The sequence below is a fragment of the Polyergus mexicanus genome, unplaced genomic scaffold, assembly GCF_030449975.1.
Source record: "Polyergus mexicanus isolate NDT 795.1 unplaced genomic scaffold, iyPolMexi1.0 SCAF_10, whole genome shotgun sequence".
Classification (NCBI taxonomy): Eukaryota; Metazoa; Arthropoda; class Insecta; order Hymenoptera; family Formicidae; genus Polyergus; species Polyergus mexicanus.
In genome coordinates this window covers 7,910,252-7,926,892 of record NW_027223330.1, presented here as the reverse complement: position 1 = coordinate 7,926,892, position 16,641 = coordinate 7,910,252, and the positions used below count along the sequence as shown (strand labels likewise).

General features: G+C 36.9%; 2 protein-coding genes across 4 annotated transcripts; one reads left to right on the top strand and one right to left on the bottom strand.

Moving 5' to 3' along the window:
- Nucleotides 1-1,571: 1,571 nt before the first annotated feature.
- Nucleotides 1,572-10,670, bottom strand: Spz5 (spatzle 5). 2 transcript variants are annotated; one of them, XR_011447447.1, is made up of 9 exons: nucleotides 9,801-10,670; nucleotides 8,265-9,087; nucleotides 6,891-7,045; nucleotides 5,346-5,435; nucleotides 5,010-5,138; nucleotides 4,724-4,876; nucleotides 4,404-4,646; nucleotides 3,969-4,192; nucleotides 1,572-1,778 (listed from the first exon to the last, which is right to left on the bottom strand). XR_011447447.1 is itself a non-coding variant. In XM_070302771.1 (8 exons), the coding sequence occupies exons 2-8, from the start codon at nucleotides 8,292-8,294 to the stop codon at nucleotides 4,021-4,023; spliced, it is 972 nt and encodes a 323-aa protein (XP_070158872.1). In that variant the 5' UTR covers nucleotides 8,295-9,087; nucleotides 9,801-10,670; the 3' UTR covers nucleotides 3,103-4,020. The 2 variants fall into 2 exon arrangements, 1 of the variants encoding a protein (XP_070158872.1); XM_070302771.1 differs by lacking the exon at nucleotides 1,572-1,778 and having other exon boundaries at nucleotides 3,103-4,192.
- On the top strand, nucleotides 9,976-16,603 carry LOC138936950 (endoplasmic reticulum transmembrane helix translocase). 2 transcript variants are annotated; one of them, XM_070302748.1, is made up of 19 exons: nucleotides 9,976-10,498; nucleotides 10,802-11,067; nucleotides 11,151-11,379; nucleotides 11,469-11,622; nucleotides 11,704-11,853; nucleotides 11,937-12,119; nucleotides 12,198-12,335; nucleotides 12,415-12,535; nucleotides 12,615-12,769; nucleotides 12,840-13,015; nucleotides 13,096-13,335; nucleotides 13,474-13,689; nucleotides 13,768-13,957; nucleotides 14,037-14,294; nucleotides 14,362-14,698; nucleotides 14,776-14,938; nucleotides 15,033-15,176; nucleotides 15,276-15,412; nucleotides 16,015-16,603. In XM_070302748.1, the coding sequence occupies exons 1-18, from the start codon at nucleotides 10,235-10,237 to the stop codon at nucleotides 15,381-15,383; spliced, it is 3,492 nt and encodes a 1,163-aa protein (XP_070158849.1). In that variant the 5' UTR covers nucleotides 9,976-10,234; the 3' UTR covers nucleotides 15,384-15,412; nucleotides 16,015-16,603. The 2 variants fall into 2 exon arrangements, with proteins under 2 accessions (XP_070158849.1, XP_070158848.1); XM_070302747.1 differs by lacking the exon at nucleotides 16,015-16,603 and having other exon boundaries at nucleotides 15,276-15,763.
- The last annotated feature ends 38 nt before the right edge of the window (nucleotides 16,604-16,641 follow it).

The following is a 16,641-nucleotide window of genomic DNA, read 5'->3' as shown; positions in this document are numbered from 1 at the left end:
CATGCAGGCACTCACGCACGCGGAGAGGCAGGCATCGGGGATAATGCGCGTATACGAAGCGGACACGTCGGGCTTCCTCGCTACCGAGGCTTTCTTTCGTGTTTTATAACGACGATTTAGAGCGTCCGTTTAAATTGTCGTTATTTTCGCCTCTCGTTACAAAGCAGTGATAATTGTCATATTAAATTCAACTCTCGGCATCGTGAACTCATGTTCGATCAAATATATATTATTATTAAACATTCTCGGATCTATCATATTTTGCTTTTAATTCCCAGATTTTATTTTTCAGCCTCTTACAGATTAATCTGTCTTTCCAATTGAACTGACGTTATAAAAATGAGACTCGTACACTTGTATTTTCTATGAATAACGAGAATAAAATAATAGAATAAATAAAGTTTTTCAACAAAATGTATTCCGTGACATTTAATATGTTTCCGGCTTCAATTTAAAACGGAACAAAATCTATGAGAGATTCGAGTTCTTTCCCGCGAAGATATACAACTCGAGGTAATAAAATCGCGTCGTCGCGTCGCGCGGTGTCGGTCGGGCAGAAGCGGCAATGGATGAACGAAAGGGTTAGCTTCGAGATTAAAAGGAAGTCATCCCCTGCTCCTCCCTTCTCATCTCTCCATCAATCACAATTATATCCTCTCTCTCCCCTGCTATCGTTCATAATTACTGCTCGTGACTTTATCCCGGCGCTCGAAGCTGCTGGTCGACCGGCTCGATGTAGCGCGAGAAAAAAAGAGGAAGGAGAGACGAGATTGACGTTCAGAGCGAGACGGAGAGCGCAATCGACTTTTGGCACAGAGATTACTGTAAAACACCCTGCCCTTGCGGGGGTGAGATTTCTCGAGGAGGAAAAAAGTTTCGAACCCTCCGGCCGTGGTCCCGATTCCCGATCTCGTCGCGGAAACGGAAACAAAGCCGCCATCTCTTCTAAAAAAACAAAAAAAAAAAAAAACATATTTTTCGAACGTTGTTGAAGAGCGGTTGTATGCTAGCATATGTAACCCGTATCAATTCACTTTCAATAAATAATAATGTCATGGTATTCGATGACGCAGGACACTCGCGTGCACGGTGCATTAAACGCTACGGATGGAAACTTACGTCATATTAAAAAAAAATTGTTACCAAGTAATCAAGGTCGCTTTTTATATTGTACAAAAGTTGGCGTGGAAAAAAAATATCATGGGTAAAGTCTTTGCCGTCAGCGTTGACCTTATGCAGTTTTTTTTTTTTTTTTTCACACACGATAAACCCGATTCCGTTCATGTGGTGTATTTTCACCGACTGACTATTGCGTCGAATGAATAGACGATGGGCGCCTATCGATTGAGCGGAAATGTTGATTGATAATGTCAATCGCTGTGTAAGATTTTACGATGAATCGAGACCGCGTCGCAAACTTGGCCTATCTGATCGCGACGCTTATAAAATAGCACGCAAAGCGGAAACGGGTCAGACGGGATTTAATACAAGACGCGTACAGTTTCGACTTGTGTCACGCATAAATCAGAGAGTTTAACGAAATCATCCAAGATTAATAGCATATACGTAACGCCTTTGATTATGTATCCGATTCATTTTTGTAAATAAATCCATTCTCGTTTTGTGGTCCATGTGCTTCGCTCGTCATCTTGCGACTGGTAGAGATCAAAGGTGGTTAGGCTTCCTCTTCCTGAAATATGACATCTGGACGCCGTGAATCGACTCGGAATCTCGATTTAATCTCGCGGAGACTCCAGATGCGAAGCAAACTGCAACAACTGCGGCGTAAACTTTATCGAGCGATATCGTTTGGTATTCTTCTATTTTATTTTGTAAAAACATACGAATATATTATACTTTCGTAATTAAGCCAATTTGATCGTAAAACAGAATTTTTCTCTTACTTAAAAAATATTATTTGTAATTGATAACTTTTCTTAATTAATATATTATCCTTCGCTCTTCTCGCGTATATGATATGCACGCTATCGCAGGACGACCTCGCTTCTCTGTGGAAAGCCCCTTCGTCCGTCGTTCAACTCGCACACGCTTACACGCGTGCATATAAACGGAAACCCTTCAAGTAGCCTACCATCCACCTCATGTGTACAGACACTTCTGCCACGCTCGAGTGGAGGGAAACGCGTAAGGTACAAGTGCACGCGTATAGGCACCGTGTAGGTGCACTTACGTTCGCCTAGAATTCACCCCTCTTTCCGCTGGACACGGAGGGATGTTGAGGGAAATACGGGGCGACTCTCGAGCGGGTACGAGCTGTGGGTGCGTGCGAGAGAGCGCGTTCTTCCAAGCGGAACGGAATCTATAGCGGGAGCTCGCACACAAATCCGGGACGCGTTAAATGGTTTTTCTCTTAGAAACGCGCGTTTCAGCGACTGTTTTGTGCGATAGTCCATACATCCATAAAAAAATACACATATATATATATATATATATATATATGCGCAAGTATCGCCATTTGTTATTCTGACTGTTTGACAGATCAACTTAAAATATTTATATATACATGGAATTGCAATCGTTTGTGTGGAATTTCTAACACTTATAACGTATTGAGATTATGTGTTAAAGTTTGCAGGCTCGCAAAATTCGTCGAGAAATGGCGCGAAAAGGGTGTCGTGTTGCTCCGCAGCATTTCTGCGGAACTTGCGCGTGTCTGACCTCCAGTTCCTCCCCCGTTCCTCCCTCTCCTCAAGCCGTTACCCAGCCTTCATCCCTTTTCGCATTCGTCCGTCCTTTTTCAATCAATGTAACAACGAAATCGAGATCCTTTATTTTATGTTTCTCAGTCCCTCCCGCATTCCTTAAACATCCAGCATAGCCACCTTCTTGATAAGGTGTCACGATTAGAACAACGATGTCGTGCTTCACGCAATATTATGCTAGTAAAAGAGCTGATAAATTAATCAATAAGATAAGCTCTCCGATAGCAATTGCCTTTTTTACGTAATTTCAAATCATAATTTGTTTCAAAGATTTATAGATATCTTCTTTACATGACAATAATTTCATATTTTTTCCATGAAATTATTTTACGGCAGGAACGACTTTCTTTCCATTTTAGTTTTCACATGATATTAAAATATTGTAATTAAAATCAAATGATTTTTTTAAAATTATGTTTGTCATTCATTTATATGTAAAGAGCATACATAAATTCTTTCTTTAAGTCTTATTATTCAATACGAGAAGTTTTCTCGCTGTCTCTCTTCAATCTCATTAAAAAAATTATCTCCTGTAGAAATAAACTTAATCGTGATAGCTCAAGCATTTATCGAAATATCTCCTAAATTAAATTCTTATACACGCACGCACGCATACATACATACATACATACATTAAAGATAATATTAATTAAAAATTATAATTAAAAACTGCTGAGACATTCACGACATTAATTCAAAACTCTATACGGTTTGCTCTTGCAGTAATTGTGAGCGAACTATGAAAACTAAATAAGGAAAAAAGGTTGATCTTTAATAGTCCAGTCAATAAAGTAAAAGGTCCGTCTTCATGTCTTATATTTAGTTGAATGAGTAGGTAGATATGGAATATCATATGAGAGAGAGAGAGAGAGAGAGAGATGGAATAATAGGGATATCTCTCACTGAAAAGGATTTTTTACCTATTTTTAGCTAACAAACGCATTTGAAATGTTCCGCGTTTCAAAATTAACATCTTATTAAATTCACGCCACCTACGCGATCTGCTCTACATTATAATTGTTATTGAAACAAGTCAACTACGTATGTCGACAATGCCCATTCGTCTCTACTTTAACACCGCTGGTAATGTACATTGAGTCGAGACTTGTTCTGGTACACATCATCGTTCCTAGAACGCTACATTATCGGTACCTACCTTAAACGCTAATGTAAAGCGCACTCTGCGTTACAGAGTGTTAAATTATAATCATGAAGAAAACAATATAACTGCATTTAATAGCTTACCCTTGAAAATAATCCCTATTCATTAAATGTGACACAGTTTGTTGTCGTATATTCAATAATTTGGTATGATCTGGCACAAGCAACCGTGTGGAAACCAGAACACGTCGGTGTAAAGTCGATTCCCGCTTCCCTCGAGCGCGATTAGTCTCTTTTGCACGAATTGTTGTTGACAATTGCTTCTGTATCCCTCCGGAGTCGAACAAATACCGTTGCATTCGTTATTTCTAAAAAAAATAATGAGAAATGTATCTGCCGATAATTTCGTTTTTCATAAAGAATTCATAAAGATATCGTTCAAATCTATATCGTAAATCTTAGAAGATTTAATCTCTTATGGACTAAGATATCACTTGAAAATTAAAATGAACATGTAAGGTTTCAACATTTCATGACCGTTAGACCATTCATTACGACCATTCTTTGCTGTGAACTTACAAACATTTTTCGCTTTTGACCAACTGCGTGTACTTATTCTGCCCCGGAAGATTAACAACATACATCCAGTTGCCTTGATTATTTAGAGCGGCCTTGGGAGCGATATATTGCGCTTGTGTAGGGCACAAAGCGATGGCATCCGGATTCGATTGTCTTTTAACACGATCGTCCTCAAGTTTCGCATATCCCAACAAAGGATTCACGTTCAAAGTTCGTGATGCTATTTTGTCACTTCGCGAATATCTGTTATTTAATGAAAAATGTGTTATCGAGATATCAAGCGTGAAGAGAGAGAGTTTTACCGTTTCAATCGCAATTACCTGTTCGCCAACCACGACTGATTCGGTCTAAACGAGGATTCCTGCGGATAATTATAATCGATTTGTCGTGGGATATTTTGACGATACTCCAGAGTTGATGCTTCCGGAAGAAAAGGGTTTCTCTGCGATTGCGACGGTGCAGAATATTTATAACTGCAATATAATGGATTGAGAATCTAACTAAGAATTTAGAGTTAACGTCATTTTATTTCGCTCGTGCCATTATTTGAGTATTCTACTTTATGTCGATGAGACGATTAAATAATTCGACATTAATATGTCTTACTCGTTGTAACGGCTATTATTGGACGGAGATCCGTATATCGAAGCCGGCTGTTCTTTTAGCTGCGTGTATAATCGATATACATCATCCTGTCGTGGATAGTCATAGCCTTGACTATAATCCGGAATGGAACTTGCAAATGATAATAAAAACAAGTACACTAATAATAATCAAATTAAATAATCGATTATATAATAGGAATAATTATATATTTTAATAATAGAAATTTCGCGAGATTTTACCAAGTTCTTTATATTTATCTGATTCGAATTTTCCACGTGTGTTTCTTTTTATCTTTTATATACATTTCACGATATTTCAATATAATATTAAAATTACCTGTAAGAATTGAAGTCGTTGCGAGATTCGTCTCGCAACACAGTGCTAAAATCGAAGCTGCATTTGTCGACGAGAAATTTGATGAGTTGTCTAAAAAAGAGAAGAAGAAAAAAACCGTTATATCTCCTGAAGATGGAATACAATGCGTTAATAAAAAGTGTGATGCGTTTTCTCCCGGGTATTAAATTCGATCTTTGATCCTCTGCGCGGATCGAGGACTGACCATTTTCTATCTGCCAAGCGACCGAGATTTATCTCTCTTCCACAGTTGACAAAAACTTATTTACACAGGTGCGTTTACAATTCCGTATATGTTGCGTAACTATGTTAGTAAATTAAGCAAGTGTATAGCGAGAAGAGATGCACAGCATGTTTGTTTGCGGTAAAATTAGTCAGCAATTTGATATTTCTGACGTTTTCATCGACTGTCAAATCATTCGTATATACATAATTATCGCAAATGACAGCTGTAATAGCCGCAACTTTCTCCACATACACACACAGCTACTAGAATTATTTAACTTGTCATAAAGCGTTCTAGCATCTTACGGAAATCTTATTGCGTTATCTTGTTTAATTATAATTAGCAGTAAAAATGTATTTTTGCGAATATTAGAATATAAATATTATTTTATAAGCTTTAGTAACAAGCCCATTTTTTTAAAATTAAATATTGCTATTTGCTATTGCTACTTTATTAAAAATTCTATTCTGTGCATTGCTTTCATTATTCAGCCGTATAATTGTTCAAACGTGCACGATTAGTATATATATATATGACTATTATTTGTATATGTATTTGATGTTTGCTCATACATACAACATATACATAAAAGAGTGGTTTATTCAATGGAGAAGAAATAAGGAAATATATCGGTATTCGATTTGGGCGACTATTGTAACGGGCCCAATAATTATCCAGCAGCGTATGACCGCGCCAAGGCCATGGTCACGGTACGCCGAGCAACAATCTCACGGACGTTTTTACATTTACAGCAACCGTTCACTTTACGTAATTCTTAACTCGTTCGGGATAAGACTCGCGGACGAGTGTGGAAATGCATAGAGAATTTGGAAAATTGCTCGACAAACTATCTGCGTATACGAAAATGAAAAGGAAGACATCTGACGAAGAGAGCCAATATTTTATTCTTCTACCAGCACGCGATAGGTGGATAGTTCTTGTGGGTTTGATCGCGTTTATAAAACAGGTCGGATGACAACTGTCTTTTATGGGCGAGAGAGTCATCGACATAATTCGTTGTGCGAGTCTACTGACATAGTAGCAAACTCGATGCTTTCGAGAAACGATTCTCTCTTCGACGAGGAGAGTTAGCGGACTTTGCCCACCAGAAATTTTTCTCAACACGCGCGTGTCAGTCATTCGTATGCATAGAGGGAGGCGGAAGGTGAACACGACGGATGGCGAAAGGAATATCAACAATTCGAAATGGGTCGACCGGATCGTCGAGGATTTCCACTTGTTGCGTTACGCTGCTCGCGACTCGATATAGCGATATCTCAGGGGAGTCTAAGTGCACTTACCGAGGATAATGGTCCAGGGTTTCGCAGAAGGTCTGCCCCGGTGGCGCACAGCTGGGGGTGTGTCCTGGAGGTGCGGGGACGAAGGGTTCGTACTGCGGTCGTCCCGGACATCCGTACTCCGTGCAGGGTTCGCCTCGGGTGACCATCAGAAAAAACTATCGACACACGTATATTATACATATACATACGCAGAGTGTCCTGTCATAAATTATCATCCCCTTTTATCTCTTAAACTAAAGGGGAGAATAAAGATATATTAAATTAAACAATTCAAATTCTATTGTGAATATAGTTGTTATACACAAAAGTTATCTGCGTTAAGAAACAGAAACGTATATGCATATTTACGATATTATAGATATTTCAATACGATGAAAGTTGTAGTCCAAAACAAGTATAATAATGTGTATGATTTATAGAATTCTTTAATAAATTATACAAGTTTTCATCGGCATGAAATTTTGTGTACGACTACATTTACGATCCTGCGACACGATCGAATCAACTTCTGCATTAGAACTTACGTGTCATCTGGTCACAATATCCGATGTGACAAAAAATATAATTTTAAAAAATTCATAAATTAATAATAAGTTATAAAACATTTAACGAATTTTAGCATCTCACGACATAGCATAAATATTTACACTTTTCATATTACTTGCAAAGTAGCAACGAGATTTAATTTCTTTATTTTATTATGTATATATATATATAGTAATAAACAACACAAATATAATAATATCAATAATAAAGAGACCATTACTAGAGTGATCACACTTATGATAGGATAATCTGTATACAGAATTTATAATAAAACTGATAAAAAAAAATATGATTTTTGAAAGACCCCCAAAAAAATGATAATTCTCTTACATTTTTCTACTTATCTACACATACACCTTTCTATTAATCTAATTGTAAACGAAATATTAATTTCATCATTTCTTTCGTAAATGCGTGTGAAAGTGTAATTCTCACGGTTAAATACACGATAGAACTTGATGAGATTATTAGAACCTGATTAACTATTGTACAACGTGAGACTACATACTTATGAAATGCACCGGCTTGTAATTTATCATTTATTAGAGAAAAAAAGTATCGTGCAAATATTTCCCGCATGATACGGACGTACGTTTCTTCTGCGACGATATTAACCGGCTCCGATTCAGCCTGTGTGTAATTTGATCAACGGATAAAAAATCGTTAACTATAAATCAATGGATGAGTCGAGGAATTGCAACTAGAGGAAATTGCAATTAGAGAGATGTATGTGCAATTGATGCAAGTTACATCAGATTTCAATCCAACTTCCTCCGCGTACTTCGTAAACGATAATTGTTATTTTGAAATTGCGAATCCATCACTTACGATTGATATTAGATGCCACGCGACCTCCATTTCCCTCTATGCTACGATTCACCCCTGCGTGATAAGGACCTTCTCTCCTGTGGTGAGCACGGTAGGAAGGCAGAAAGGAGGCCGCAAAGTCACTTAATTGGCATCGCGTGTTGATCAATCGCCGTGTAATGTCACTAACTGATATAAACGATAACGCGACGCTAACGTAAGATCGAAGACGAGCCTCGAAGATGAGACGTGTAAAGGAGCAAGGATCGGTTGTACGATAGATAACCGAGAATCGAGTCGAATCGCGCTTAATAATATATTTGCGACTTTTCGAATAAACGGCAGCTCGTATTCGCGCGATAGAATTTTTTTTTTTTTTTTTTTAATCGGCGAATTTTTAATCGAAAAATTTTAACGGAAACAAACGACAAATAGGCTAGATTCTCAATTTGAAGTTAAATTTTTTTTTACATCGTCTACGTTATATGACTGTAACGCCGTGTTCTGTGTCGCACCGATTGTGATAAACCGACTGTGATCAACCATAACGGACGTCTTCCCACTTTTGGCAAGCGTGATTCGAAAGTGTCCAAGTTGGGTCCAGACACTGGCGGGATTCGATTCTACGCGCCGCGGGTCTACCTAGCAACGTTGGGTATACCTGCGGTCGATCCCTTCCACGGACGACATGCCCGAGTTCCGCGGGGAGCTCAGGGTGGGGTTCAGGCGGACACGTACTTTCACTGGAATACGTGCGCGAGGGATTCATCGACCTTATGACAGAGTGAATTGAGTTTTTCTCCCGGATGACACGGATACATCTTGATTACGCGGCACCGCTAGTCTATCAGGAAGAAAGAAAAAAAAAAGAGAAATGCTATCTCCTCATATATTAAACCTTAATATTTATAGCCAATATGAATCGTTGATAGAATTATTTTGCAGATATATCTTTCTCTTTCATTGCAATTTTTTTTTTTTTTAAATATAAGTAAATGCTCTTTTGCTGAAATTTTAATGGAAGAGATTTATTATAATAATGTTGAACATGTGTAAATGTTGTTTTGTCTAATATTAAATGTTAGAAAGAGATTTTGAATTTCATCGATAGTCAACGAGCTAACAAAACTATATTCCAACTAACTGTAAACGAGAACAAGATATTTTCAACACTTACCATAGCGTGTGTAAGTAGCACGCACTCCGGTAAGTAAATTATATATATTGTATAACCATATATATATTTCGCACATTAACATTTTCAAGGTTACGGTTTTATTTAAAACACGATAAACACCGTAATGGATCTGTAAACATATGTCGCTAATATTTATTTCAAATTAGTAATTATATATATATATATATATATATATATATATTTTTTTTTTTTTTTTCATTTTTATAATAATATTAAACGTTAAGGGGAGACATTTATCCCTCGTTAAACACGAGAGATTAAATTACTCATATGTATGCGTATTCTATAGATATCAGAGATAAATCAATAGTATCTGCGCGGATAATAAAATGTATCATAGTAGAAGTAAAGCTACGTACTGTGCGTATGCCTAATGTTGAGCTTAATCTGGGAAAGTAGACGATGCGAATTCAAATTCAACGATGGACCTGCTGCCATATTCGTTTCTAGTTCGAGGCTACGCCACCGGTGTTGAGGATGGCGCTCGAAGCGCCTACCCGCACCAGCCGATTCCTCCATTGATATCGATATATCGCACTAATAGCGCGCTGTCAGCACACTTCTCTACATTCCAACCAGTTCCAACATAACCCTCTGCCTCAAGTTCTTCAACTCCCTCAACTTCTCACCATACGCAAACGCATTATCCTGCGTTCGCGCGTTATTGTGTCGTCTGAACGAATTGCTCAATAACGTGCGCACAGAGATTTTCAATGTGAATGGTGCTTAAAGTGCGTCGGACGTTGGGACGTACCCTCGCTCTTGTGACGACTCGTTAATCGTTAGCGTAATCATGGCGGCGATCTCGTCGCGGGTAGACGAACTCGTGCAATCTGTCAGCCTGCATAATCCGCGCAAATGGATGTTCAACGGTTACATCCTGCCATTCGTGATGCTACAGTCTCTGTGGATCTACTGCTGGATCTTCGTCTACGGCGTCGACGAGTACTATGACGCGGGCCTAGTTGGCATCGCGGCGATCGGCGTGCTGCAGATCTTTTTGTGCCTGTGCTGCCAATGGTCCGTGCACATTCACACGTTCTTAAATTGCAGCTCGGTAAGTGGCAATCGCCGTTCAATTTGTTTGAACAATGGGCACGTGGTAACGTGTAACTGTTTCGTGGCCATCGATATGTCTCTTGTAACGTGGCAGCCATTTGAAGCCGATCTTCTGCTAGCTCGGTCACGTGATACTTTGGCGGGTATATTTGAATACCGTGAAATATATATTTTAAACATAGAAATTTGTTACATTTTTTTTTTTTTTTTTTTTTTTACAAGCTTACCTATTTTCAATGTTCTACAATAATGCAAATGCATTTTAGAATGTTCTATCTTAAAATGTAAAAAATGTTTTTAGGAAAAAAATCCTTACAAAGCAAGAATAGTGAAAGTAATCCCTACTCCAAATAATGGAAGTTCCGAGCTGATCCCATTGCATCGCACGGATCAGCAGGAGCCATGGTTTATTTTTCAAAAAACCAAGTATTATTGGGATTCGGAGATAAAATCATTCAGAGGATTGCAGTTTCCAATCAATCATTCGGTGAAACATTATTGCGAATGGAAAGGTTATCTTGATCAAACGGAAGTTGAAGCAGCAGAGGAAAAATATGGAAAAAATAAGTACGTTGCATGAAAATCTCTCATATCGATATGTTTTTTGCGAGATATCATTTGCATTACTGAAAGTATTACTTTTGCTCTAGATTAGACATGGTTGTGCCAGAGTTCTGGGAACTCTTTAAGGAACGTGGGATTGCTCCGTTCTTCGTCTTTCAAGTATTCTGTGTGGCACTCTGGTGCTTAGACAAATATTGGTACTATAGCATCTTCACACTGATCATGCTTATCATGTTTGAATGTACACTGGTACAGCAACAGCTGAGAAATATGGCCGAGATACGCAAAATGGGCAATAAACCATACATGATAATGGTATATAAATACAAATTTCCTTATCTTAATTATTCATAGCAGACATTTTTAAGAATTTAAGATATCTACGTTTTCATTCTTTCCTGTAGGTCTATAGAAACAGGCGATGGCGTTTATTATTTACAGACCAACTAGTTCCTGGAGATATTGTTTCTATTACAAGGCCTCAACATGATAATTTAGTGCCATGCGATATGTTGCTTTTGCGAGGTCCATGTGTCGTTGACGAAAGCATGTTAACAGGTAATAATTTAAATATTCAATCCAATATTATATTCAGTATAGAAAAATCACTGCAGCTTTACAGCAATAGAAAATGTCTAGGTGAATCTGTTCCTCAAATGAAAGAACCTATAGAAGACATCGATGGGAGTAGAATTATAGATATCGAAGGTGATAAACTTCATATGCTTTTTGGTGGTACAAAAGTCGTGCAACATACACCTCCTACTAAAAATACTCCTGGCCTTCGAGGTATTACTATAAACTAGATAAATTTCATTTCTATTTTTAACGTTTTCGCTTCACGATATTAATATATGCTATTAATGTTGCAGCGACAGATAACGGATGCGTCGCCTACGTATTACGGACTGGCTTTTCTACATCGCAAGGAAAACTTTTAAGAACAATATTGTTCGGCGTTAAACGCGTTACAGCCAATAACTTGGAAACTTTCGGCTTTATTCTATTCCTGCTTATTTTCGCGATTGCAGCCGCCGCGTATGTCTGGATCAAAGGTAGTATCGAATTCGGCATTAAAATAGAGAGAAAAAGAGATATAAGGATAATACAAAGTTACTTTTCGTAACTTTCAGGCAGCGAAGATCCTACGAGAAATAAGTACAAACTATTTTTGGAATGCACGTTGATTTTGACTTCTGTTGTGCCACCGGAGTTACCTATAGAATTGTCGCTAGCTGTAAATACGTCTCTGGTAGCTTTATCCAAGTTAGGTATTTAAGACAAATTTTTTTAATGCCAAAAACTTTTTAATTTTGTAATTAGCATTACAAATCTTGTATTCTTTTGTAGGTGTATTCTGTACAGAACCGTTCAGAATTCCGTTTGCCGGCAAAATTGATATTTGCTGTTTTGACAAAACTGGCACACTCACCAGCGATAAAATGATTGTCGAGGGTGTTGCGGGTATCGAGTAAGAAATTGCGTATAATTATTATTCTTACGAAATTCTTTTATGTTATTTTCTGAAATGTGATTTTTATCTTTCTAAGCGGTAAACCAGATGTGATTCAACTATCGGATGCACCTTTGGAGAGCATTCAAGTACTGGCTACGTGTCATTCTCTTGTTCAATTAGACGATGGTATCGTCGGGGATCCATTAGAAAAGGCTACTCTTAAAGCAGTAAACTGGAGTCTTACAAAAAGTAAATATAGATTCGTCGATAATATAATAAACATTGAGAATATCGACATACTACGCTAATGTCCGTTTAGGTGATTCTGTTATTCCTAAAAAGGGCAAGTCTCCAGCATTGAAGATTGTACAGAGATATCACTTTTCATCGGCTTTGAAAAGAATGTGTGTTGTGGTTGGATATAGTATTCCTGGAGCTTCAGAAACTCATTATATGGCTACAGTGAAGGGCGCACCAGAAATTCTAAAGAATATGGTATGTCAAATAATAATTTTGAATCGTGTAATATTTTTTTAAATTTTTTATATTGCCACGAATATAACTTATCATTTCAGTTATCTTCTGTGCCGAAAAATTATGATTCAACTTATTTATCTCTCTCACGACGCGGTGCGAGAGTGCTTGCTTTGGGATATCGGAAACTTCCTGGTACCTTTTCCTCTCAAGATTTGAGGGAATTAACACGTGGAAAATTGGAAAGCAATCTCACATTTGCGGGATTTGTTATCATTAGTTGTCCTCTTAAGCATGACTCGAAAGCCGTTATTAAAGAAATCGTCAATTCTTCGCATTCGGTATGTATATGATAAATATTGATAAACATTAGTTATTGTGTTGAGATATAATGTAATGTATGAGTTTCGAAAGAAAGTACATCTTCTCATACAAAATATTTAAGTTAAAACAATTGTATTACACACATTTATATATAGGTCGTAATGATAACTGGTGATAATCCCTTAACGGCCTGTCATGTAAGTCGCGAACTACATTTCACAAAGAAGCCCAACACACTCGTATTGATTGAAAATGATGATGAATGGTTGTGGGAAAGCATAGATAAAACAATACAACTTCCTCTAAGTGTAAAAAATATTGAATCGCGCAAAGAAATTTGGAAAGATTACGCGCTTTGTGTAACGGGTGAGGTGTGTAGATAAATAAGAATTCATTTTTACAAGCTTGGATCGTAGCAATCGTTCGCTATTATTGGCGGTCTCTTTTAGGGTTTATCGTATCTGAAAGAAAATCAACGAGAACTTCTCCGGAATCTCTTGCCACATGTTGTGATTTTCGCGCGATGCGCACCGAAACAAAAAGAATTCATTATCGTATCGCTGCAATCTTTAGGCTATACGACGTTGATGTGCGGTGACGGAACGAACGATGTCGGCGCTTTGAAACATGCTGCAGTTGGTAAGTTGATGAACAGATTTGCAGTAAAAATTATATTAATATCTGTTTATCATTTTTTTTTTTCTTCTTTTCCTGTTAGGTGTGGCAATTCTATCTAGTCCGCCCGAAAAGCTACTTGCTGACAAACGGGAAGATTCAAGGAATGATACCTCGATGTCTCCCATAAGCAACGGGCCAAGGACCAATCCGAGAGTCGCGCCGCCGAGTACTCGCGCGAAACTGCAAAAGATTTTAAAGGAAATTGATAACGAGGTGCAGGAGCAATCCGTAATCGTAAAACTCGGCGACGCTTCCATCGCCGCTCCTTTTACCAGCAAAATGTCATCTATTCAATGCAGTAAGATTCACAGAATATTTTCAAATTGTTTTGTTATTCAGAAAGACAAGCAATCATTTGTTTACAGTATGCCACGTGATCAAACAGGGACGTTGCACTCTGGTTACCACTCTGCAAATGTTCAAAATATTAGCATTGAATGCACTGATACTCGCCTATAGTCAATCAGTGTTATATCTGGATGGAATCAAGTTTAGTGATGCACAAGCGACCTTACAAGGTGTTCTTTTAGCGGCCTGCTTTCTCTTTATCTCACGATCGAAACCTCTGAAAACTCTATCGCAGCAAAGACCACTACCAAATATCTTTAATTTGTATACCATCGCAACTGTATTACTGCAGTTTGCCGTACATTTTATCTGTCTCATCTATTTAGTAAAAGAGGCCACTGTTCTATCTCCAAAGTAAGTTATATAAATTAAATAGGATTGATAATTGATGGGATAATCACATATGTTTTTGAAATTACTTTTTTTTATAGGAACAATAAGTTGGCAGCTATTTTGAATAATTCCAGTGAAGTCAATTCATTGGGTGGAGATGACAGTAGTGAGGATGAACCTTTCGAGGCGAATTTAATTAACAGCACTGTATATATAATCGCGATGTCCCTTCAGGTTTCTACCTTCGCTATAAATTATCGAGTAAGTTGTTTACATATCTCATTGTATGGTTAATAATGTGTTTAACATGATAACACTGTTAACAATCAATATTAATTACTTTATATCGTGGTAGGGTCACCCATATATGGAAAGTTTGGCACAAAATAAGGCACTTTTGTTTAGTCTTGTGGGCAATTCTGCCGTCATTCTATTATTGGCTTGTGGATTTCTGCCAAATCTAGCAGTACAATTCGAGATTGTGGATTTTCCAAGCCATGTAAGTTTCATGTGTGTGTTTAACAAACAATTAAGTTTGTTGTTTTAATCTATTATGATCTTTTGTCAATCACAAATATACCTCCATTGCATGTTGCAGTTCCGTACGATACTGGTTCAAATACTAGTCGCGGATTTTGTCTTTGCATATATTGTCGATAGAGCTTGTCTATGGCTCTTTGGCGAAGGAAGACAACACAAACTGTGATGAAACTACCTTTTTATCGATTACAGACTGTATCAAAGATTTTTGTATATTACTTTTGTTACTGATCTTGTTCCACATTAAGAGCTGACAAACTTTTATATTTAAGAATCGATGATGTACCTGTGGATATATGTGTCATTATCTGCAACTGCATTTTGTATTTTATGTCGATACGTATCTTGTTTTCTCTACTCATGTGTGTTGTATATGAAAATGTAATGCAAAAATATAAACATGTGCACATTCTGTCATAATATTAATCTGATTGTTAATTTTTTTGCTGTCAACTTTTTTTCTGTGGAACAAGAAACAGTGCTCTGGCGATCATTATTTATTGTCCACGAAGATATTAATAATGTTTGATAATTATTGTCAAGTCACAGTATTGCCTTTACATATTTATTGCTAATGTAAAAAAAATATTTTTTTATACCACAACGTTTCATATAGACAAAGTTTTCATGAATAATATTTTAATTTACATATTTAGATGTTCTCTCTCCTGTGTTCAATAATTTTTTGTTAATATATTAACAACAAATATTGATCGCGCAAAGTACGCTCAAGAAGGGATCGCGCATATTTCGTGTGTATCAATTTTAGATAAAAGATCCTACTTTCTTTTTTTCAGAGTACAGAAATTCGCATTTTGTATAAGTTTTGTTAAATACACGGACATATGTTATATAAACCTATAAATTTATATAAATTTTTACGTTGACATTTTTATATAAATTTATATAGACATATTTTTTATATAAAAATATGTCCATGATTTTTAATGAAACTAAGCTTATGATTATAAATAAATTGAAACCTTGCATGATTGCGCGAAGATTTTTATGACATTTGACACGATTATTTACAACGGTATTAACCGTTTTATGCATCGATTGCATTCCACTTCAATAACGTTATATGTTAGCGGGATACATTTTTTCGCGGTACATGTCACGTTTGCTGATTAAATATAGTTCAGCGTTTTTTTCTTTGATTCTTGGTACAAGAATGTGACCAGTAATTAATTTTCATTGTTTCGTTTCACGTGATCTCTTTCTCTCTCTGTAGCTACGAAAAACAAAATGAGAGAATAATAATATCTGTTCGCATCGTGAATCAAATTAAGGATAGTTGTATATTATTGTACATTTATAATAACTGATAAAACGTTCGTTGAGAATAACAACCAGAACTGATTTGCGTTCTTAGTTAGTGTGTGTGTGTGTGTGTGTGTATATATATAATATTAATATAATTT

What these genes read in the sequence shown, in the direction of transcription:
- LOC138936950 (XM_070302748.1), top strand. Translation starts at nt 10,235, where the DNA reads ATGGCGGCGATCTCGTCGCGGGTAGACGAACTCGTGCAATCTGTCAGC. An exon ending in AAACTGGAGTCTTACAAAAA is followed by an intron (nt 12,770 to 12,839) that starts GTAAATATAGAT and finishes ATGTCCGTTTAG; the next exon opens with GTGATTCTGTTATTCCTAAA. An exon ending in GCCACTGTTCTATCTCCAAA is followed by an intron (nt 14,699 to 14,775) that starts GTAAGTTATATA and finishes TTTTTTTTATAG; the next exon opens with GAACAATAAGTTGGCAGCTA.
- Spz5 (XM_070302771.1), bottom strand. Translation starts at nt 8,294, where the DNA reads ATGGAGGTCGCGTGGCATCTAATATCAATC. An exon ending in AATAATAGCCGTTACAACGA is followed by an intron (nt 4,877 to 5,009) that starts GTAAGACATATT and finishes ATTATATTGCAG; the next exon opens with TTATAAATATTCTGCACCGT. An exon ending in GTCAAAAGCGAAAAATGTTT is followed by an intron (nt 4,193 to 4,403) that starts GTAAGTTCACAG and finishes TATTTTTTTTAG; the next exon opens with AAATAACGAATGCAACGGTA.